At 40.0% G+C, this 25,297-nt stretch overlaps 1 protein-coding gene across 1 annotated transcript in view; it reads right to left on the bottom strand.

Annotated features, from left to right (window-relative positions):
• Positions 1-21,535, bottom strand: part of roq (roquin) — a 255,087-nt gene extending 233,552 nt beyond the window's left edge. The window contains exons 1-2 of the mRNA XM_067145048.2: positions 21,474-21,535; positions 20,762-20,924 (exon numbers count right to left, since the gene is read on the bottom strand). Coding sequence (XP_067001149.1) covers positions 20,762-20,923 — 162 coding nt within the window. The 5' untranslated portion in view covers position 20,924; positions 21,474-21,535. The remainder of the gene's footprint in view (positions 1-20,761; positions 20,925-21,473) is intronic.
• Between the last annotated feature and the right edge of the window lie 3,762 nt (positions 21,536-25,297).

The following is a 25,297-nucleotide window of genomic DNA, read 5'->3' as shown; positions in this document are numbered from 1 at the left end:
ATAGCATAACACAAATGGGGCATAGTAATTCTAGGTCAAGCTGTGTATCAGTTGTATTGGACATTCTTTATCAAATCTATAGCCGATGATGAAATGAAGAATTATAACCAAATATAGCCGCACTAATTGATTTAGAATGGTCGTAGTTTTATTCAGATCTGTTTATCATTTTAGTGCTGGAGTGATGATATGGTTATGAACGTAAAATGAAGCAATTCAAGAGAAAATCATTTTAAAAAAAACATTGATGGCCTAACTTGATACAAACGTTGACTGTACATATGAGAAGATGTGACAGACTAATGGTAACAGCTGCAAGTGCAACTGGTTTGAGTTCCGCAAGATGGTCACACTGTCACACATAATAGTCGTTTTACTTTGAAAACCAGTGAACAGAATAATGTATCATCAATGCTGAATATTAATGAACAAGATGGCTGCAGCCATTCACACAAACTCGAATCTATAATTTTTTACAATGTGTCACAGAAAATCAATATGGCCGCTAAAGACAACATCATCGTTCACGCAAAACACATTACTATACTACACGGTAAGCTACCGTACCTATGAAAACACGTATCTGGTGAGAACGTATTTGTTGTTTCATGCTGTATGAAGTCCGGTTGAAATCATTCACGGCATAAGGAGTCTTAGGTATTCAGATAATAAAGAGGACTTATGATATTATTTAAGCCTAAAGGAGCAAGGCAGAAGCAAGAAATTAAAGCAGAAAATGGAAGTAGAAAAGAAACACAGTAAAAATGATAGCAAATGCAAGAAAACACCTTATGGTATGAAATAATGGGCTACACTCCACAGTACTCTTAAAATATTAAGAGCCATGATTCGAAGACGATTGTAAACTCCAACGGTATAACTAAGGTTAAGTTATAAGTAGGTTCCCACTTTCCAATACTTATCAATTTCTATATAATAGTTTTATTAATTACATAATATAAACCAGCTTAATCTCTAGGACATGTTTCGTTCCAACTATGGAACATCTTCATCTAAAAGATTTGACAAAATGGCACAAAAATTAAAACATTTGATAGTTATAATGATAAAATAAAATGTTCATTCATGTTGGTTAAAAATTTCAACAAGTCAGTGTCCAAGTGACGAAGTAAAATCAGCGATAAGGTTCTTCTTTATGTTGGAGACGTGTACATATGTTAATCTTGAAGATAAAATTAGAGATAAACAAGAATTTCTTAACGTATTGTTATCGGGGGAACTCTTGATAAAACAACCATAGTTGAAGTTGAGTTGCGGTTGGACTGTTGAAATGAGTCTTATAGTCAATTGTGTCGTATTTAACGTCCTCCCTTACGCCGTGTCGTTAACTGACAGTTAACTGTCATGAGCCAGAGAGGGAAGCAGCAACAACAGCCACGAATTGATCCCAGGCTAGGATCTGGACTACATTACCAGACAGCTAGCCAAGTCGCATCGGAGCAGGGTTATGTCATCCAACCAATTCAGTATTAAGGACATATACCCTGAGACTAAATCGACCCCCCCGTAGGACCAGAAAGGGCCAGGACCAGTTTCAAAGCCGTGACAGCTCAACAGAACGTAAAGAAGAAACAGACGGAGCCTCATACCAACCTCATGTGGCTTTAGCATCCACGGATATCCCGGTAAAGCAAGTCCTCCAGGAAATCCGTCAACTAGTCAAGGATCTAGCTATACAACAGCAGACCTTCAACCAATGCCTCACCACCCTGGAAACCTACGACGAGCACGACCAGACCGTCCTGGAGCAACAAGAACACAATCTTCCACAACAGCACAATCATAGACCTCCAACACCAGCTCCACCGGAAGACCAATGGCGACAACTCCGAGCACAAGACTTCACAGCAGGGTGGACCGATCCAGATCCAAACAAAGTCATGCACGTTGCCAAGAATCTTCAGCAGCAGTTTCTCCTGACACCATCCGGACGCAACAAGCACGATATAGACACGGTCCTGTGGGGCCTGTCGGCCTGGTCTCATCTCGACAGAGCCCAGAGGAGCTACTTGGCCACCAGGGCCAACCTCTTATATGTGGCAGTCAACAAGGGTTGGTCACAAGCAATACAACTCGACAACGCCACAGCAGAGACCCTCGCCTGGATGCCGGAAGGTTTCTCCTTCCAGCCAGTGCCTCGCCCAGCACCGGTCAGCCGCGGAAGAGGACGAGGACGGGGCCGCGGCGCTCGAGGGGCGACGGCCAAAGCACCGACATAGTGACCTGGGATGGAGGGAAGAACTCCCCGAACAAACAAGTGTGCCCGTCCCCACCGTCTCCGGGGATCTTCCAGCGGTCTTTGACTGGTCTTCCGGACCCACTGACCACTCCAGATCGGGTCAGGCCAAAGGTGAAACTAAGAACTCAACAAGTGTCACAAGTTCGTCTCCAGACGAAACCTTATCGTGTGTGAGTGTATCTTGTTTCTTGTTCTTTTTCAGCTTATGCATTGTAATTACTTTTATTATGTTATTGTATGCCTTTAGGCCACGTTGAATTTCTTGTATATTTCTTTAACAAAGCACAGGTGGGTGTCATCTGACATTTGCCAGAGAGACCCATCGCTGCCTTTCCTTCTTCGGCTTGTGGGCTTCCTCCCTGTGCTGTCTCCACTTACACGCATGCCTCCAGAAGGTATAAAAGCGAGTGAGTGGGGCAGCTCGGGGACAGTCGTAAGCCGGAGAGGGAAGCAGCAACAGTTAACGACACGGCGTAAGGGAGGACGTCAAATATGACACGATCGACTATACGACTCATTTTAATAGTCCAACCGCAACTCAACTTCAACTATGGTTGTTTTATCAAGAGTTCCCCCGATAACTATACGTTAAGAAAATCTTGTTTATCTCTAATTTTATCTTCAAGATTAACATATGTACACGTCTCCAACATAAAGAAGAACCTTATCACCGATTTTACTTCGTCACTTGGACACCGACTTACTGTTCAATTATTACAATATAATCTATGCGCTATCACTTCAAAAACTTTGGAGAGGGCTGTTAGAATACAAATGGGGTGATAGCCACTCTCTTCTGCAGGCGATTGTATTTGAGGAATGCACTGAACCAAGGCTTTCTTCCAAATCAATGGAAACTGTGTATTTAAGGTAAAATAATTACATAGGTGTGTCAGAACTTGTAACAGGGCACCCAAATATTTTTGTATAAGCAGTATGGATATGTCATCAGCCCCTATAGTTTTGGACCTAATTGATTTAATTGCAGCTTTTGTTTCAGTAATGGATACTGGCATGAGCTTAAAAGCTTCTATTGCTAGTTTGAGAGCACCTTTATGTGCATTTCATCGCAGGTTTGTTTTGCTCCTATAGTGACAAAATGACTTTATATTAAGATTTAGGATGACATTGACAAGACGGGTCCTCCCCATGCCAAAGGATTTAAGCTGTTTCCATGTTATTGAAGTGTTCGTTGACTCCATCATCCGATGTATATATTTTAATTTAGCATTTTGTATAATTTGAGGTCATCCGATTTGTTACTACCTTTGTATCGACAAAATGTAGCATCTCTCTGAGCCATCAATCAAAGTACTTCATCCGAGAGTCAAGGGGCAGCTGGACGGGAAGGTTTTACTCATTTAAGAGGGGCATGCATATCATAGCATTGTAGAATCATACTGTTTATCATTTTAACTTCTGAATCGATGCTCATTAACGATTCAATGATATACCACGGCATGTTATAAGCATCATGATTCTACATATGTCTCTATAAGTTATGTACTGTGATTGGTATTTAGGTGTTCGATCAGAATATGAGAGATAAATAAGGTCATTAGTCGAAATACAGAGTACACAGAATTTCCCATAATCTAGCACCTTATCAGGGTTAGAAGTAATAATGAGATTTAGTAAAGTATGTACCATGTTTGTGGAATTTAGTGGTAGCATGTGCATATTGTAGCTTTCAAATATAATTTGTAGTTGGCTTCCATCATATGTCTGTTTTAGTAAATTTGTGTTGAAGTCACCATATATGAATTATTATATGTTCATAGGATGGAATCAAGTCAAGGAGAACAGAAAATGAAAATGAACCTGCTCCAAAATTGCTGACACAGGGAACGTAGCATAGAATTGTACAATACTGCCTGATAGGCTTCGGAATTCATGGTCTGAGGAACTAAAACCAGTGGACAACAAGCCCTAATTTCACAGTGACAGCAGTGTACTTGCCAGGTCCATACACACTCATCAGACTGCCACAATGTGCACTGCAGCACAATTCTTCACTGTTCTAGTGTTTTGCACCACTGTAATCGGTGGTAGGCATAGAGTTTAGTGATACTCCGTTTATGTTTTGCAATCCACCCATGGAATCTAAGTGCAAACACTTTGCGAATGGTATGAGTACTGTCAGTCTGACCACACCTCACATCAAAGGCACTGGCAGTTCCTGTCTGTAAACTGTTTTCACTATGCTGCTCAGGATGTTTTTTTAAATAACTGCCTGGTGTTTCCATTTCATCACTACATCACTCACTGCTGAATGTGGTACCCTGAAATTCACAAGAAATCTCATATATGGAATGACCAAATCAGCGGGCAGTGATAATCGAGCTCCATTCAGCCTCGCTGAGCTACTGTCGTACAAACATTTTGACTATTGTAGCAAGTAAATATTTCACCTGAGTACTCACCACCTTATGTAGGTTCACAACATTCTTGAGTGGCAAATGGCAGGAATGACAGGCCATTTCATCTCGGCGATTAAGGACTACGGAACCCTGATGCAGTCCCATGTCTGAGCAGAGCTGACCTTCACTACTTCCCCCGCCCCCCCCCCCACACACACACACACACACACACACACACACACACTCTCTCTTCTCTCTCTTTTTCTCTCTCTCTCTGGGGCTATGGTGATGTAAGAAAACACGCGTTGGTTTACTGACCTTGCCTTCTTACTCAACATTACAAACCTTTTGAGTGATACGTTTGTTTGCAAGGTAAAATCTGTTGATTGGTGCTTTGAGTGGAACTTCCACTGTTTGGAAAACAATTGTAGGATATATATATTTTTTTTTTTTGAAGAATTCCCATCTTTAAAATATGACTTGTCCAACTGTGACTATGAGTAACTAAGCCCTTAGACTTAATAATGGTTGAGAAATGCCAAATAAATTTTGCCTGAATTAAACTTTAGCCCTTAAACAACTTGATAATGGTTTAGAAATATCAAAGAAATTTTGCCCGAATTAAACTTTTTTATGACACTTTTTCTGTGCTTTTTTTTTTTTTTTTTTTTTTTTTTTTTTTTTTTTTTTTTTTTTTAAGAATTCCCATCTTTAAAATATGACTTGTCCAACTGTGACTATGAGTAACTAAGCCCTTAGACTTAATAATGGTTGAGAAATGCCAAAGAAATTTTGCCTGAATTAAACTTTAGCCCTTAAACAACTTGATAATGGTTTAGAAATATCAAAGAAATTTTGCCCGAATTAAACTTTTTTATGACACTTTTTCTGTGCCCTTTTTTTTTTTTTTTTTTTTTTTTTTGCTATTTGATTTATGTTGCATCAACACATATAGGTCTTATGGCAACGACGGGACAGGAACGGCCTAGGAATAGGAAGGAAGCGGCCGTGGTCTTAATTAAAATGGGGAAACCACGGAAAACCATCTTCAGGGCTGCCGACAGTGGGATTCGAACCTACTATCTCCCAAATGCGAGCTCACAGCTGCACGCCCCTAACCGCATGGCCAACTCGCCCGGTCTGCAAATTTTGACCAGGCTTCAGTCATATTTCAAAGCGAACTGATAAGGCTTCATTGTAACACAATTTTAAAATAAAGGTATTACAATGTTGTTCAGCGCTTCAACTCAATGGTCAGCATACTGTCCTTTGGGTCAGAGGGCCCCAGGTTCAATTTCCAGCCAGGTCAAGGATTTCAATGATATTTGGTCGATTCTTCTTGCTGGGGAGGCTGGAAGTTAGTGTTTGTCCTAGTACACATCTTCAAATACATACAAAATATCACATGACACATCACCACAAAAGCAAGCAATAGTGAATACATCCTCCTACATAAGGTTGACATCAGGAAAGGCATCCACCCATAAAACTAGGTTAAATGAATTCAAAGTGCCAACCCCATGTAACTGGGAAAAGGCCAGGAAGAAGAGGAATTAAAATATTCCAGGCAGCCTCCTTGCATTTTATAAGAACTTGGAATAAAAAGATTTTCTACATATCCACGCACTGATATGTAAATTAGTTACTATGGTTGGCTCTACATAAATTTGCAAACACATATTCTCAGTCAAAAACCTGAATATGAGTCTAGATCATGTTTTTCTGATGTACTAAAAGCAGGGGGTTACGCATTGATTCTGTTGAAACAATTTTTCCGGGCAGCACTTTGGTGAAATCAAATGTCAGGTGTCATCCTAAATGCAGAAAAAATAGGAGTTTTATTTTGTTGAGTTTCTTTTTAAAAGCTGATATTTCTGAATCTCGACTTCTTTCTATGCCTCATAAAATGTGCCATCCATACACCTCACTACCTTCTGACTCTTTCCCATTCACTATCACTCTTCTTCAGGGCTCTGGGCCAAGCGCAGGGACTGCCCACTTGGAATGGCCTGGCGTATGTGATCAGTCTACTGTTCTTTCAGGGTGTGTCTGGTCATTAATGGCAATGTTGTGTATCTTGGTAGCTTATACTATTATTTAAGCCCTCACTGGTATATTTTTGTTCCACAGTATACTCTGTGATAAACAATACTCCCACAATGAATCAAAACTGACACTCTAAACTCCATGCTTGCTTATGCAATCACTTCTCTTATTGTTAAAATAATGAGAGAACAGGATATACAAGTATCAGTTGCACAATGCATACTTATTCAGTTATAGTACGCGAAAATGTTAACTTTGAAAAAATCTTGTGAAGATTGCATGCACAATACGATATTGACATACCTTAGAAGCCTCGAATACACAAGTGACACAAGTTAGTAAAGGATAGACAGTAACTTCTCATCCTTGTTGTTCCAAGAACCAGTTTTATGCCACAGAACATTTTGAGTTGTGCATGTCAATTTTCAACTCAAGATGCAAACTGTTTGGGCAAATTCCAAATAACTCAAAATTACAATCTGTAGTGTTCTACTTCTTCGTGATAATGCTAGCATCAACACTGCTGCTACCATGAAAGCTAAATAGGAAGAAATGCATTGGACAGTTCTACATCAGTACCGAAGTTCAAATAAATCTGGACAGCAAACAACTGTAGCTCTAGCAGGAGTTTTAATTCTGCTGTTGCTCCCTCCAAAATTCTGAGTGAAGAATTAATAACTTCTGTTGAAACGTCCATCCATTTGGATGAGGTGAGGAGAATTTGAAAGAAAAATGTGATAATTCGAAGGTCAGCTATGGTATACACACTCAATATAAGAATGAATGAGAGAAGAGCAGTAAAGGGAACGTCTTGAGGCAGTGTGATTGTTACTAGCCCAAGCCAAGGCTTGGAAGTGGAAACGTCGGCCACATATGCTAGAGAGGCATCCATTTTACCTCCGCATGGGTGATAGGGTGGTTCATGTGAAGTGGGTGCTGGTGACTGAGGTGAAATTTCACTGCGATGTACTGGAACCAACACATCACTTTGCCTTACGTAGCCTGAACGAGCCGCGGGTTGGGAACGGGGCAAACCAAACCAGGGGGAACCCATGGCTGTGAACTCAGTCATGGTAATGCCAAGTGGGAACCACGCGAGTTGGTCTACTGAAGGTGGAACAAACCTGGTCGGGTTCGGGCCAGGAGCGGACTGCTGGATGGACGGAGAGCCTGAGTTGCGGGAGGACAATGTCTGGCGGAATGCCTCATCACGGACGGTGAGAACGCTGCTCAGGACCCTAGAAGGGACAAAAACCCTACATCATATGGAACCATGGACATTCCAAATGAACCACATAAACAAATACCAAGGGAAGCTATGGAAGCTCCAGAAGAGCAGGTCCAGTGGCAAGCCCAAGAGGAGAATATGGAGATAGAAGTCCCTGTAGGACAGGCTAAATCCAAATTTGAAGAAGAAACAGAAGAAGTAACAGGAAAGCAGACTTTTGGACAAAAGGAAACAGGAGATTTCACTGAGAAAGACCTGAAGATATCGGCACTGAAACTAAATAGGATGCATATAGATAGACCACCTCGCACAAGTGCCTAGTACAAAGAAAAAAAGGTGAGGAAAGAAGCCAAGATAGCGGCTGGGACTTGGGTGGAGAAGAAGCCAAGGAACAGGGATCAGTAAGACGCTATGCCAACAACCGTTTTAAGTTTTTCCTATCATCCTTTCTCAGTTCAATACGGACAAAAATGAAATTCCTAGGTTTAAATGCCAACAACTACGCCCAAAGGGCCACGGTCAGAGGAAAGCACGCCATCAAGTTCGGCTACAAAACCACCCTCCAGGAAACAGAAGGAACAAAAGGTCATGTCCTTTTCGGAAAGACTATCCTCAGTTAAGGTCGCAATAATACCCAAAACCTTTCCAGATAGAAAACTCAAGGAGGAAGACGCGACTGAATTGTCATCTGCTCTGATAGCACAAATGAAGCCACTGTCAGACAGATGTCTGCCAGGCTTCCTTGAGTCACCAAGGCTGGAAAGTGGAGCAATGGTACTGATCTGTGTGGCGGCATTTCTAGATGTAGAAGGAGCCTCAGCAATACAACCTATGAATCTATGATCAAAGCACCGGAAAAGAGCAAGGTGAGTAAAACAGTCGTCAAATGGATTGAATCCATATTAGACGGAAGGAAGATAAAAGCAACCGTTTGAAGAAATGCTGACAGTTAGGGCCACCCAAGGCTGTGCTCAGAGAGGAGTCCTTTCGCCTCTGCTGTGGAACCACGTGGTGAACAAAATCATAGCTATGCTCAACGAACAAGGTTTTTATACACAAGGATACGCAGATGACCTAGTGATTGTGGTACGAGGTAAGGTGATGAGTGTTATCCAGGACCTCATGCAAAGATCACTTAACCTTATGGAAAACTGGTGTCGGGAAGAATAACTATCAGTCAACCCGAATAAGATAACTCTGGTCCCTTTTACAAGAAGAAAATCAAAGGGAGAGAGATCACTGAAGCTATTTGGACAAGATATATATATATTAAAGAATAGGATCTCCCCCACCAGCAGGATCAATATATATGGAAGAACAAGCATTGCACCTAGGTGTAGTGTTAGATAAAAATCTAACCTGGAATCCACATTTAGAAAGGAACATAACCCGGGCCAAGAACTTGCTGTATGGATGTAAAAGAGCAGTCGGGAAGACGTGGGGCCTAAGACCATCAATGGTAATGTGGATATACACAATGATCATTAGACCGTCGATGGCCTATGCTGCAATCATCTGGTGGCAGAAAGTAAGTCAAGGAAAAGTCAGAAGTAGACTGGATAGCCTACACAGAATAGCATGCATAGCCATAACTGGGGCTATGAGAACTATGCTAACAGAAGCCTTCAATACTTTATTAGACCACCCATCACTATGCAATTTCATAAAAGGACAGGCTAGAATGAGTTCATATAGAGTGGCACAATCCGAGTGCTGAAATGCACAGAGATCCAATCTAGGACACTGTAAAATTAACAGAGTAATAACAGAGGAAGTTCTACACATGCCTTCTGATCACATGATACCAAAGTACAACTCTGAAAAACCGTTTGAGACCCAGATAAAAAAAAAAATTAAAAAAAAGAAGACTGGGATATCAACAAATGGAATACTGAAAAAGAAGATGTAGTGTGGTGGACTGATGGCTCAAAGACTGTGGATGGCACAGGAGGAGGGATCAACAGAGGGGGGAAGACCTGAAAGATCAATCCAGATGAGCCTGGGCAAACACACTACAGTCTTTCAAGCTGAACTGATAGCTAACACAACATGTCTTGAAGAAAATCTGAAAATGAACTATAGGAATAAGAGCATTTTCATTTTTACGGACAGCCAAGTGGCCATTAAGGCACTAGAAGCAGTCCGGATAATATCCACAATTGTCTGATATTGTCATTCACTTCTCCTGAAGCTCTCAAAGAACAACGCTGTCAAAATAATATGGGTACCAGGGCATGCAGGTATAGAAGGAAATGAAAAGGCAGATAAACTGGCCAGGAAAGGGGCAAAAACATATTTTGTAGGCCCAGAACCTGCATGTGGGATTTCCTATGGACAAGCCCGGAACTACATATGAAAATGGGTACAAAAGAAACAAATGGAGAACTGGAAAAATACTCCAGGATGCAGGCTTGCAAAGGAACTGATAAAAGGACCAAACAAGAAGCATACTAAAGAACTGTTGAAACTCAGCAGAGAAAATATAAGATGGGTAGTAGGACTATTGACAGGACACTGCCATCTGAAAAAACACCTACATAGAATTGGAATAATAAGAGACAATATATGTAGAAAATGCAATGAAGCAGAGGAATCAGCTGAGCACACACTTTTCGAATGTGAGGCGCTGGGTAGAATCAGACTCTCCACTCTAGAACTACCAGGGGAAGAGAGAGAAAAAACCAAGAAGACCCAATAAGAACAACCTGCAGCTTTGTGAAGAGAGCAGGTACTGTATATCTAGGTGGGAATGAAGGAAAAACATGGTAGCAAAAGAACTTAGAGGTTGACACTAATTGGGAACTAATATTTAGAGGCCCCAAGAAGAAGAATGGATATTAACAAGTGTAAGAATAAAATCTCAGTTTTTACTGTCAAGAGTCTATGTACAGACTCAATATGCTAAATATTCTATCCTATGTTTCCAAGTCGCTGTTAAGTTCTTAAGGCAGTCTTCAATTACAAAATAAGCAGTTGAATATCCATTTCCAAGGGACACTGGCCTAAGATTATAAGATCTTTCTAAATTTCATAATGTATACTTTTTTGTCTTAGCTAAAGATGTTCCAAAAATGGACGCAACGTACCGTACTAATATAGACGACAAGACATTAAGCTAAACATATGTAATAATTCATAGGTTAGCTAATTAATTTATGTATTGGAAGGTGGAATCTTCTTTCAGACCTAAAATGACAAAAACGTTGACATTTCTGGCTCGATAGCTTATGTCATTGATGTTAGTATTGTTAATAATTTTATCATATTCAAGATTGTCTAAATAAATGTGCAATAAAATCCCCGAAGTTGGAGAGCCCATGGTCAAACAGTTTTGGTGATAAATAATGTTGTCAAAACTGAAATAGTTGTTGTGCAACATTAATTTCAAGTTCTTTGATATTGGGTTGGATCAATTTACTATATTTCTTTAAATTATACCTACTAAATCATTCATGGGAATGCTGGGGAACATGTTGACTATGATGAAAGAGTGGAGAGTATGGTATGATAGGATTTTGATATCTTTTACATTATTATATAATTCTATAGTATTTCTTATGATTTTTTTGCTAGAAAGAAATAATTCTTTAAAAATCGTTATATGAATTGAGAAATTTTATAAATGGGCTAGGCCTAAAATTGATAATTTGTCTCCTAGGGGTTCTAGCTTTGTGGACTTTAGGGAGTGCTTTAGCTTTCAGGAGTCCTGGATTCATGTTGGTGAGTTTTGAGAGTTCTTGATCACTTAATAAAAATGAAATATTCTTGAGAACTTGTTTAAGATTATGCTGTATTATAAAAGTAGGATCCTTTTTGATTATAGTGAATGAATTTTCAGTAACAAAGTTTTTGGTTTTAGAAAAGAAATTTTCTTTGTTCACGAAAGACACTCTTGAAGCTGGGAGGGGAGGGGGATTAAATTCTCATTATACACATCTTTTTAGGCCCTTCATTCAATCACAACAGTTCACTTTTCCTTTTTTATTTCCAGACATTTATTCTCAACACATCCGATCTGTATCAACAACTTCTGGGCCACTACTTCTTACAGTAACATTCTATAGATGCCCCTCAACTAAATTTTGAGAGTTTTCTAAGTATAGCTTTCACCACAAGGCCAAGCAAGATTAAGACTGTACTTTAAAAAATAGTATCTGGTTATCCAACATATTTCTGTAACAAAATACTATGAGACGTGGTGGTGGTGATTATTGTTTTAAGAGGAAAATGTTGTGGATTCCTTGGACAGCTCATCGCACGAACACATCAATCCTGAACCAACTTCAGATAAAAGTTTGTCTATCGTGTAAGGTCTCTCAGCGGATTGTACGAGCCGAAATGGTCGTCTTCAAAAACTGATTGTTGAGGGCAAAGTCCAGGAAACCAGACGAGGACGAGTACCAACGTGATGGATTGACATGGTGAACGGCCCCCTACAGAGTTCTCTCAGAGCAACCACATTGAAAGCTTTACATAGGGAAGAATGGCAGAGTAAGGTTCATCGGCTAGAGGGCTGAATATTATGATAGTCACGACGCCTCAGTCATGAGGCAAAACGAAGGAGAAGAAGACAACTAGGCAACCATCATCTATATAAAACACTAATCAGAGGGAAAACATGTACTGTGTTCTCTTCAGTTTTAGATGTTTTAGTGTATTTTAATGTTTTATCGCGCCAATTTTCAAATATTTGTAGCTGATGATAGCCTAAGTTGGTCGAAACAACACTGACTGAGCAAATGTCATGGGATAGCGGAGCACTGATGCGCAGGTGTGTTGTCTGCGCACCACACGCCCCCTGTGCCAGTGGCAGTTGTATAGGAGACCTTGTGAGCAGTGGCTGTGCATGTGACAGGTTTAACATGGAACATCGTCGTGAGCTAACACCGTTCAAACGGGGTATGGTGGTTGGTGCCCGACGGATGGGAAGAACAATTTCGGAAGTGGTGCGGGAATTTGGCTTCACACGATCAACCGTGTCCAGGGTGTATCGTGAATGGTTGAATGCGGGTGTCACCATCCACAACAGACGAATGACTGGCCTTCCAGCCACCCTCAATGACTGTGACCGGCGACATCTGAGGCGGATTGTCAATAGTGACAAACGGGCAACAAATCACGGCTCAATTCAACACAGGCCGTGCTAGACACGTCTCCCAGTGGACAATCCGTAGGAACATGGGTTCTATGGAGTATGGAAGCTGGCACCGCACACGGGTGCCACTGTTAACCCAACGTCATCGGGCACAACGACGCGCATTTGTGGCCAGTCACCAGGGAAGGACACTGGAACAATGGCGTAATGTGATATGGTCGGACGAATCACGATTTCAATTGCACCATGCCGATGGGAGGCACCATGTATGGCGCAGACCACATGAAGCGATGGATCCCGCCTGCCTCGAAGGTGTAGTCCATGGCTGGTGTCTCTGTTATGGTCTGGGGTGCATTTTCCTGGTATGGAATGGGCCCCCTAGTTGTTCTGGAAGAGACTTTGAATGGTACGCAGTATATTGAGCTGCTCAGAGACCATCTCCACCCAGTTTTGGCCTTCCAGCGCCCAGACGGTTCTGTGGTGTTTCAAGATGATAACGAGCCGCTACATCGCTCCCACGTCACCCGGGAATAGTTCCGGGAACATGCAGCGGAGGTCCAATGACTGCTATGGCCACTCAAGAGCCCCGATATGAACCCTATCAAGCATATCTGGGCTGGAACGCAGGCTCCGTGCCATGGATCCTGCACCCACGAACAGACCAGCATTGGCAACTGCTCTGCAAACGATTTGGTGTCAGTTGCGTCCAGAGGACTACCAGGGACTTGTGAACTCACTTCCACGGCATCTCACTGCAGTTCGCAGGGCCAAAGGAGGCCTCACACGCTATTAGGTGACTATCCCATGATATTTGCTCAGTCAGTGTATTACTATAATGTTAATGTTGTAATGATAAAATAACTGACCATTATGACAATATTAATCTTGGTGCCATGCCACCATTACATTCAGCTACACACAGAATGACTCATTTGTTTATTTTTCGCGGCCTTCTCGCAGACGACGTGGCCAGGCGGTCAACAATGCTGCCAACCCGTTTACTTTGGAACTAAGATCAATATGTAGATGAATTTATTTATCATTCTGGCTAGTGACAAAACCATTAGACTGCGACCAAGCAAAGGGGGGCTGGGGGTGAAAGCCCCAGGTTAGGGCTCCGAAGGGCTTTCAGTTCTCTAGCATTTTGTAGGGTGATAGCAGCACATTCTATGTTGGGCAGTGGTGAAAAGCTGAATTTATAATTTCAGGTCAGTGTATTGATAATCAGTAAAAAGAAAACTGTAGTCATGCACTGTGGAAAAGAGAAAAAGAGGAGCCAAGCGAACATAGATGGAGAACGGTTAGGGAATGTAGAACAATTTACATATCAGGGTAGCATTATTAATGGAAGAAATGTAACCAACCCTGAAATTAATAACAGACTAAGTAAAGGTACAACATTTTATCATCAAGTCAGAGAGCTTTTCTGGGATGACAAAGTACCCACGAGAACAAAATTAACATCATATACACAGTATTTCATACCAATTGTAACATACGGACTAGAAACACTAGTAACTAATAAAAGACATGATAGTAAGATCCAAGCAGAATAAATGAAATTTTTAAGAACAATTTTTAAGACAAGAAGAGACAGGATTCAAAATATTAAAATCAGAGAAGAGCTAAATATAGAACCGTTAGTACAGAACATACAGAAAGCAAGGCTGAGATGGTTCGGGCATGTAAAAAGAATGGGAAAGGAACGGGTAGCAAGAAGGGAATTGGAAAGCGAAGTTAAGAGAAAGAAACCAGTTGGAAGCCTGAGAAGAAGGGATGGATCAGATCTGGAAGGACATTAGAGAAGCTGGATTGGATGTGGTGGAAGTAATGGAGCAGGAAAAGAGGAAGGACAGAAAGGAGTGGAGAAGGCTTGTTAACCACACCCAGACAACTGGAGTGGGACATTGATGATGACAAAGTGATTGATCAGGATTGGTTAGGTCCAGTTAGTGATAAAACCATTGGTTTGGACTGGTTAGGACTGGCAAGTGACAAAACCACTAGATTGTGACCAAGCAAAGGGGGTCTTGGAACGTAAGCCCCAAGGATAGAGCCATGAAGCGGCTTTTAGGTCTTTAGCATTCTGTAGGGAGGTAACAGCGCCTAGGGCGATAGCAGAACATTCCGTGTGAGCGAGTGCAGTGCATTTGATATGACACATCCCTGCGAATATTTGCCGTTCTGTATTTCACATTGTTTCCTTTACATGTTCTATTTACTTGTGCTTTTATTCTACAGAGGTTGGTAACGCAATCTAATTATCATCATTGATGGGAATGACGTATCCCTTCTCACGTTGGCCAATAGGAATGCTAGTAGCTACTTCAGCAAAGTACAAAGGCGGGTGATGTTCCTTATTAGGGTATAAACGAAAATGTAGATGGCTCTCAACGACATACAGAATTTGAATAAGTTGTCTATGAAAACAGCCCTGAAATTATTTGACCTCAAAGTCTCACCCGTGATCACCTATGGATTAGAAATTGTACTGCCACATCTAAAAATGAAGCAGTTCAAGCAACTAGAAAAAGTGAAAGCTACTTTTCTGAAAAATACAGTGTGTGTTTCGAAGTATACGCCTTCAAGGCTTGCGTATGAGTTAACTCGTGAACCTTTCTACGTAGAGGACCTCTGTTATCACCTACTGCTACCAACTACACCAACATATCTACAGTTCACACAGAAATTAAGAGCAAAGAAGAGAGACATATAGAGCAAATTTTACTCAACGGACACAATGATTTACAAAGACTGGCAAAGAGGAGGATATGAACTCAGCCACTTGGTTACACACTTTGCAATACATGGATTTTATCATCATCATCATCATCATCATCATCATTAGTCGTTATGCTCATTACTGAGCGTCATGACCTCAGGTGGTGGTGATTATTGTTTTAAGAGGAAGTACAACTAGGTAACCATCCTCTACATAACACTAATCAGAGAGAAAAATGGAAGGGGTCCAACACTTTGAAAAATGAAGGTATCGGCCAAAGGAAGACAAGGGCCATAAAAGGCATGAAAATGAGACTCCCTAGGCTTCCATACATAACACCATCAGGGTCTGAAAAGAACAAAAGTTGACCAAGGGAGGTCGGATAGGATAGATAAAGTGAAGAGCCTGGCACAAGTAAGTGGAAGCAACGCTAGGACTCAGCTGAGGGCCCAATGGTTGCCAACCCACGCTCCGATGTTCAGAGCCCATTGGGCTCCTTTTAGTCACCTCTTACGACAGGCAGGGGATACCGTGGGTGTTATTCTACCACCCTCACCCACAGGGGGAGGTCGTGACCTCATAACTCTATAATTTCCGTGTTGCAACCTTGATGAGATGTCTCCATCCCGAGCGGTTTTCACATTTCTTTAATATGATCTGAAGTGGTAGATCAGTGATCTTCTTCGCCTGATCTATCCATCTACTTACTGTTCTTCCTCGTGGTCTACTGCCATTGATTTTACCTTGTAAAATAATCTTACATGTGATAAATATCATTTTTGATCCGTATTAATGACATTTGATTGGAATAAAATAATGTCGAAGGATGGTCAAGTGACCTGTAATTATTTGTTTACATGAGATAAAAGTCGAAAGTCAATGGCATATGGTGAAGTTGTGGTTCACTTTGATGAAAAAATATGAAGTTGTAGTTGAAAGTTGATGATGATTAAATTGAACCTCTATGGACCATCTCAATTTGATGCGATGCTAAAACGTTAAGAATATGGGTTTATTGACATTCTAGTCGAAAAGGCAATGTAACAGTTGAATTCTGTAAAAGGAAACCAGAAGTGTGGTGTTAATTATTTTATTCAACATTATTTTTTGAATAAATACGATTTTGATCGTCATTCTCATCTTTGTCTAATTGTAACCGCTGATCGCTCAACATAATTTTATAGCAATCTTACCACTTGTTTATAACAGACTGTTGCTTTGTTCATTTTACTTATAATAGTAGCCTTATAAAAAAATTGAATACAAAACTCAAGAATACCAACCTCCGCTTTACCCTTACACAAAACAAACCAACAACACGCACATTTTCAACTGAGGAAAGGGCACGAAGATCAGAGCGTCTGAAGAAGTACTGGGAGGACCGCAAAGCCCGAACAATCCCTTCAAAGAGACCTGAACGACGGACTGACTAAAGTGATCCTATGTGGTCATAAAAGAAGAAGAAGAAGAAGCCTTCTAATGTCAATATCGCAAATACTTTCACCAATTGTAAACTCCTCACTCATTGCAATATCTTTATAAAACCAACATTGTACTTGTCTTTTACCATATGTTAATTTTAGTTCAAGTCTCTTCAAAGCTTTTTATAAATTTGTTTTATTTTATTCATATGTAAATCAGGTGCCTCATTTTATTTCAAGGTTAAGGCAATGGCTGATGATGCTTATATACAAGGCGAAACATGTACCATTTTAGTTAACATGTCAATGTAAATCAACAAAGACAAGACTTATTGTATTGATTAGGTGGTCAAATTAATAAATTAACTTATTGTTATTATTCCAATAAAATAATCTTTTCCGAGTTCTCTCCGCCTCATCTGAAAATGTGGCGAAGGAACTGGAGGTAACACTCACTCACACGGGACGATAGATGTTTCTTGACGCAGAGTTCATCCAGAATGGAAACATTAGCTCTTCTTTCTGTCCAGGGTACACGTAGCATTCTCCACCAACACCACATCTCAAAGGCATCAATGTGCTTTTTGTCTTTAGCATTCACAGTCCAGGTCTCACAGCCGTACAAAACGATGGAGAACACTAGTAATTCTACCAAGTGCATTTTCGTAGCTTTTGATATTGCCCGGTTCTGTATGATCTTAGTAAGTTTAACCATTGCAGCACGACCTAAGACAATACGTCTTTTTACCTCTTTATCACAGCTTCCCATGTCATTGATAACTGATCCCAGGTATACAAATTCCTTTACTATATCCAGGTCCTTCAGGCATCCTGTAAGTTGGATTTGACCTTGCCGATCAACTACCATTAATTTGGTCTTTTTGATGTTTATCTCTAGACCATACTGAAGACTAGTGTTCTTCACCCTTGTAAGCAGGTCAGAAAGTTCCTCTTCACTTCCAGCGATGAGGGAAATGTCATCTGCAAAGCGCAGGTTGTTAATTTTTCCGCCACCAATCGAGATTCCACCATTTCAGCCAATGAGAGCTCTATTGATGACACACTAACCTATGTAAAACTAAGAAATTTCATCAACCAGACACGGACTGTGTATGTGAACGTTATGGTAAAAGCTGTGAACATTATCATGCTACGATTTATACTTGTCGGCACGAATCGCTAACAGCCTTCTGCAAAGATGACTAATGTGTTATTAATGTAAATTTCTTTTGGCCATTGACTGCAATAAAATATATTATTACTAAATGTAAATGTACTTTTGGGGGCGGCCCGGTTGGTTCCTAGACATCACAATGAACACATCTCTCCTGTGTAACAGCGCATTCTATGTTGGACAATGGTGAAAAGTTTAATTTATTATTCAGGCTAGTGACAAAGCCATTGATCTGGATTGGTTAAGTCTGGCTAGTGACAAAACCATTGGTCTGGATTGGTTAGAGCCAGCTAGTAAAAAAAAACCATTGGACTGTGATCAAGCAACAGGGGGTCTGGGGGCGTAAACACGGGTTGTACTCCATTCCAGAATTTGGCATGGATAAAGCTCACTTCGTAGGATACTTGGAGGAATTCCTCTTCAAGACAAACTTCCGCTATGATACGAAGGCCTACAGTAAATTAATTAAAATTCTTTCAAGGTCTACCTATTCAATACAATACAAAGGTGCATACATTTTCCAAGGCTGTAAGGGTGCTCTATTCTCCGCTATGTTAACCCTTTCACACTCAGCGCGCCGATCTATCGGCGTGAGAGATTATGGCGAGGAAGCTCACGGCGCCGATACATCGGCTCTGTCCTATTTAGGAATTTTGGTCGTTTGCGTGGCTGTTAAATCGTAACAGTTGATCGTGACAATACGTTAAAGCGTTGAATTTGTGTTTTACTCTACAGATATATCCACCAGCCCTACAAAATATTTTTATTTTCAACAAATGAAATCTGTTGACCCTGAATGTTTATAATGTGGTTTTTTGATGTGCGTGGATCTGTTTGGTTGGCTTATGAATACAACAATTTGATCTTGCTATGAGTTTAGTTTAGAGTTTATTTCATTTCCTTGGTATATCGTGTGTTCGCTGTACTTCACAAACTATAATTTTACTCCTTTTCATAACTCCGTTGCTGCACGTGGTTGCGTCATCCTTTTATCGTAATGTCTGGGCCATATTCAAGGCCGAATGAGGCCAATATCCTTGAATTTTCAGATGATTTAGACAGTACTAATGACCTTCTTTTGCCGAAAGTGATTCCCATTATGAGGGAAGTGACTAGTGACACAGTCACAGCTGCTCACCGTGCATCAGACCGCGAGGACCTGACATCAATGACAGTTATGTGTACAGTGAATAACTTTGTGCCCTGCTTCATGAATGAATTGCAGCACACGCATCATATTGATATCAAATTATTCAGAATTAAATGTTCTTTCTTTCACGTCTAAGAGTAAAGATGGAAGACGCAATAATGTCTGATTTTTCTGTCATTGAAAACCACAATTTATTTTTTTAAATTTATTTTCAAAATTTAATAATTTATTTTGGCTTTGCCAATAACAATACGTCCTAGGTGTATTCATTTCTGAAATGCTCATACTTCCCTGTATTAGTGTGATTAATTTTAGTTTAATATGTGTTAAACTCTTTACGTGTTTATTTTTAGTAAATTTGTTTGGAAAAATCACAGAAATTAGTTTGAGTGCCTTTGAGCAAACCCCTGCATATAGGCTGAGTGCCAAAGGGTTAAGGTAATTTCAACATAAAATTATTGTTCTTTGGTATTGTACATTGTTTCATTACAGTTCGCATTTAGTTGCATGCTTATCATGCGCCAACTGGTAACGGAATGCATTTGACTTGATTGCTGAGAATGACGCCAATTGTATCTCAGCCAATGGAAACGCTACTGCGTACTTGAGCAATGAAGAATGGCACGTGCTAATTTACATTATTATTAGATTATAAAAGTAAATGCATTTCTGGGGACTGGTGCATGGGCCCCAAGCTGTCGCAGTGAACACATGGCATTTGTACTATTTCAAATCCATTATAATGTTATAAGACATTGAGCACAGTTACGGTACTGAATTTCTACCAGATTGAGTACAGTCACGAGAGTAACATACTTGTGACAGGACATGAACTTCAGAGAAGAATTTATGAGTGCAACAAATCAAAAATATAATAGGTCAAAGGTGGTGGTGATTATTGTTTTAAGGCAACCATCCTCTAATTTAATCACCAAGGACTAACACATATAGAGCACAATGTATTACTACACTGTATCTGCTGACAGGCCTGTATAAAAGAGAACCCAATGTAAAAAAGCAGCAGTTCCTAGTATGAATGAGGGTGTAATTGTAATTTGAACACACAATAATATCTAGCAACATCTTGAATTGCTATAATTTTTTCAAGACATGGAAGGGCTGGAATTTTGGCCTAAAGAGGTACACATTAACATTTTTAGAAATATTACTATACAAACCTCTTGTATTTACACTCGTAAATACCAAGCAACAAGATAGGGATTAGATCCTGCAACCTTCAGCACATTATGAAACAACCCAGTTCGTTATTACTTTCTTATGTAAAAGCTTGTGAAAAATGCTTACCTGGTCAAAAGGGCATTGCTTTCTATGGAGGTTTGAAAGACATGTCTTACAAACCGTATGCCCACAACCCAAACTAATGGGACTCCGCAATGTGGCGTCAAATTCATTGCAGCACACCGGACAAGACAGGAACTCAGTCCACGGTGGCACCTGTATTGGCATTCTGAAACAAAGTTGACAATCAAAGAGTTAATTTTATCAAAATATAAATAAAAATAACATCACATACGATTTTACTAGTTTTATAACCTTACTAATTAGCACCAGTGCTTTTATTCCCATCATTTTTAAATTACAAAAAATACACTTTGAAGGTAGGTTTTGAAAAGATTAGTGAGTAATTAAGAACGAGCTAAGGTTCAAGTGTCTCTTCAGTTGTTTAAATCGGGTACACACTTTTCCTAAGTCGGTCGCAATAACACCTCGATAAAATAATTTTAGTGGCATTTTACACAACGCAAAAGAAAAGAAAAGAAAAAGGTAAGTCATACACTTCTCATGCCAAGATAGAGAAGGGGGGCATTGCTCTTGTCACGAATATAAATGAAAATCACTTTCTCAGACAGCGCACTTGGGACGATGACAAAACTATAGAGGAGAGACTATGAACGAGCGTATCATGCCAACCGGATGTCCAAAAATTTCCGATCACGCATCACGTCATTCTCACTATAAAATATCATTCCAAAACAAATTTTACTTTATACAATACCTTGATTAATCCTACGCAACACATCGGATAGCCTTCATGGCAGCCATAATAGAACATTGTTGACACACTGCCACCTATTGAAGATATCATGAACTGCCACGAATTTCACTGGGTCATGTGTGGTATGTGGTATCTTTACAGGGCTCATGCTTGGTACTTCCCTGCGGTCATGACACTGCTTCCGGACTCCGGTACATCATCTTACATTCTGTTTCCTTGTGTTTGGTTATGACTACAGCGTACGAACACTTTCACATCACCTGGATAGGCATTGCTGCCGAAATTAACTCTCGAATATATCCATAAGCGGCCAAAAACGGAAAACAAGTGATAAGTCTAGAAGTAAGATTTATTAAAATATAAATCATCCGTCCTCCAGTGAGGGCGACCATAAAAGTCCGGAATGCGTAACTTACTACAGTAGCCTATACAATTATAATACTGAAATTATACCTTTCTGAAAAATTCGTCGTAAGGAGATTACGATTTCAAGTACATACGAAACTGTATAATTTGCAGAGAATCTCTTATGTAATAAGATTTTCTCTCTATCGTAAACAGAAATTTTTGAAGTTTCAATGCCAGTGGCTGTGTTCTTTTGTAGGGAACCTGTGGATCCAAACAATAGGCCTCTGAGAACCCATTGACCAAGAGGTGTACGATAGTTCACAAATATCGCATCATTTTCAGGTGCAGGCAAATAATAATAATAACTATCGTACCACTAACACTCAAGTAAGCCCTACTGTGCAGCGACGAAGTCACCAAGCTTCTGGACGGTAACGCGTCTCTCAGACCAGGGAGACTTGGTTCGGTTCGGAGAAGGTGAGGGGGTTGGTGGCCGTGGCCTACACTAGGAACTGTCCTGGCATTCACCTTAGTGCAGGAGAATGGAAAAACAATTCTCAGCACAGCCGATAGTGGAAACCAGCCTCTCCATCTCCCGAACGCAGAACTGTAGAGCCATGGTCCAGTTGTGAATACCGGTTTGGCCGAAGCTGACTCTATATCCGCCGATGAATAATAATAATAATACAGTAATAGCTTTGAAAGGCATGTGTATCCACAGCACAGATCACAAGTCTGTGGCAAATAGCTTCAATTCAAATAAAATCTGAAAAAATGGTTACCTGAAGTGGAATAGGCAGAATAAGATGACCGTTCTATGCGGACACCAAGCAACAAAGTACAGTACTGGCAAAAGGGATTAAGTCGAGGCCAAGGAAGACCTGTTGAAGTCAAATCGTGAGGCTTAACGCTATGGTACTAGTAATTGCTAATTGGAAGAGGAAAAATTCCAAGGAATTAAGATGCCTATCGACAAAAGAAAGAGCCAGAAATGCGTGAACATGAAAGATTCCCTACGCCTTATACCATAGGGATCAGAAGAAAATAAGTTATCATGGATGTCATTTTGCCAGCTGTACACATTGTAAATTGATGTTACTGACTAGTGTAAGGCCCCATTCACAATGCAAACGTAACCGTAAACTTAACGACGTAACGTAACCGTAAAATTTGTGATATTCACAATGGAGGAACGTAACATTAACGTAAAGAGTACATAGCAGCCAATCAAAACACTGCCGTGTTATTTAGCACGGAAGTCGGGTTTTGGAATATCTCGCAGTTTTATATTGTAATACCTCGATGGAATCAAACAACGTGGTAGAAAAATTCATATTACTTCAAACATCTATTGCTTTGCTCCTGGGAAAAGGCGATCTAAACAATGGTATAGAAAATGGATTCATCCCTTGAATCAAAGAAGGTTACCTCAGTGCGATTTCGGTAATCTAATGTAAGAAATGACCCTCATCAGTTCGTTTTGGACATGTGGATGAAACCTGAACTGTTTGCCTTTCTTTCAATTTACTTCCCCTTTTCTAATAAAAAGAAATGTAAGGTCTCCTTTACCGACATCTATGCCTCTATCTATCACACCCCGATGAGATGTCTGGATCTATTTGTTTGGATGATATCATTTTCGTAAACTAGTAGTCCGTATAATGTTAAGAAATATACAGGGACACTGTTTTATTTATGACAGGGATTGTCTCTCGTCCGTTCGCCAGTGCTGCAAGCTTGTATCCCGCCATTTACCGTCAGATTTCATTGCTACAGGATATTTATTTCCACCTATAATTTTTCGGTACAGCGTGTTTGTAATTTTTTCTCCAAAGATTGTTTTGAAAGAGAATTACAAGTGTTTTGTCGAAAGAAGTCATTATATCGTGCACAAAATACAATGTTTACCTCTGCTCTGATTGGCTGGTTCTTAAAGTTAACGTAAAATTAACCGCAAGAGCTTGGAGTTTGCAATCCCTTAATTTTACGAACTCGCAGTTAAGTTTACGTCGGCGCATTGTGAATGGTTTCATTAGATAAGATGGCCACTAACTTCTGAGTTAATGTTAATTTTAAGTTTACGTTACGTTACGTTACGTTACGTTACGTTCGCATTGTGAATGAGGCTTAAGGCTGAGGTTTCCTTTCACTCCTTTTACACAACCATGAAAACCCTGTTCACAAATAATAGAAAAAGGGTGAAGGTGATGGCATGGTGCCAATGGTAATATCAGTGTATTAACTTCTGGACTGATGGTGTTTTCAGGGACAACTTTCAGCCCACTAAGTCATTTCATTATATAGAGCTTTCTAGAATATAGCTCCTGCAGTTCGTAATATGACAGCTTCGGCTCTCGAAATTGACAACAGCATTACATGTTATAAATTTCATGATTGGTCCGTATTGAAATGTACATTAGTTTTAAATATTACAAAAGTTTATTAGGATCAACCTATTCAACACAGTTGGGTTCTTAAAATTTACATCTTGTTATAGGGCCTACGAATTTGACGGGACATGTTTTGCCCATTATATGGTACGGCTGATGATGCCCATATAATGGGCGAAACATGTCCCGTCAAATTAGTATAACAAGATGTAAATCTTAGTTTTAAGAACCCAACTGTATTGAATAAGTTGATCCTAATAAACTTTTGTAACATTTTAAAACTAATTGACAACAGTGTCAATAAAGCACATTCCATCTTTCCGGAAAACAGAGATTTGGTTACAAGCTTTTTGAGAAGTAGAGAACTGACAAATTTTTAGATTAGGAAACCTGATTCTCATGTCACATTTTTTTCAATCTGATGGAATTAACTGCCAGCCTCGAAAGGATGTAACGTCTAATGGGTGTTACAATGATGTTTTTGTAAGTTAGAACAGAGCATCCAAACAGCTATGTTCACAACTACTGCAGGATGTTCCAAAGAGAAAGACTATGTAGTCAGCTGATGTGCACAGTTTACAGGTTAAAACTTGATTGAAAACTAGCAACACTAGCGCTCACCATTGATGGACTCAGGAAAAAAAATTAACACAGGTCCTTAATATCTCTGTTATCATGGCTCATACTCTGAAAATGTATGGGACATAAAATACCATAAATACACAAATAATCCATGCACCCTTATTTTAGAAGAGAATTTAAAAAAGAAAACCGACTTTAATCTGCGTTTTATTTACAAGAAAGGAAATCCTACATAATGATTTCCTCCAAAACTGATTACAGTAAATATTAAATAGTTGAGAAACAGTGAACTCCATGTCCTCATTGCAGTCAGCTGTACGTCAAGGTTAACATCTATATCAGCAGAACTCGTCCAGAAAAGCATCGTATTAATATTGTAAGTCATCATCCAAAGAGCGAGCAAATAGTAACAGAAGGTGAATCCAATGTTATTAGTAATACTAACATTGCTGAACATGGTTACTCACTATCAATACTCCATGAAAATTTAACCACAATGAGTTT

The sequence above is a fragment of the Anabrus simplex genome, chromosome 4, assembly GCF_040414725.1.
Source record: "Anabrus simplex isolate iqAnaSimp1 chromosome 4, ASM4041472v1, whole genome shotgun sequence".
NCBI classification, from domain to species: domain Eukaryota; kingdom Metazoa; phylum Arthropoda; class Insecta; order Orthoptera; family Tettigoniidae; genus Anabrus; species Anabrus simplex.
The sequence above is the reverse complement of the archived record's forward strand: the minus strand, read 5'-3'. Positions and strand labels throughout refer to the sequence as shown.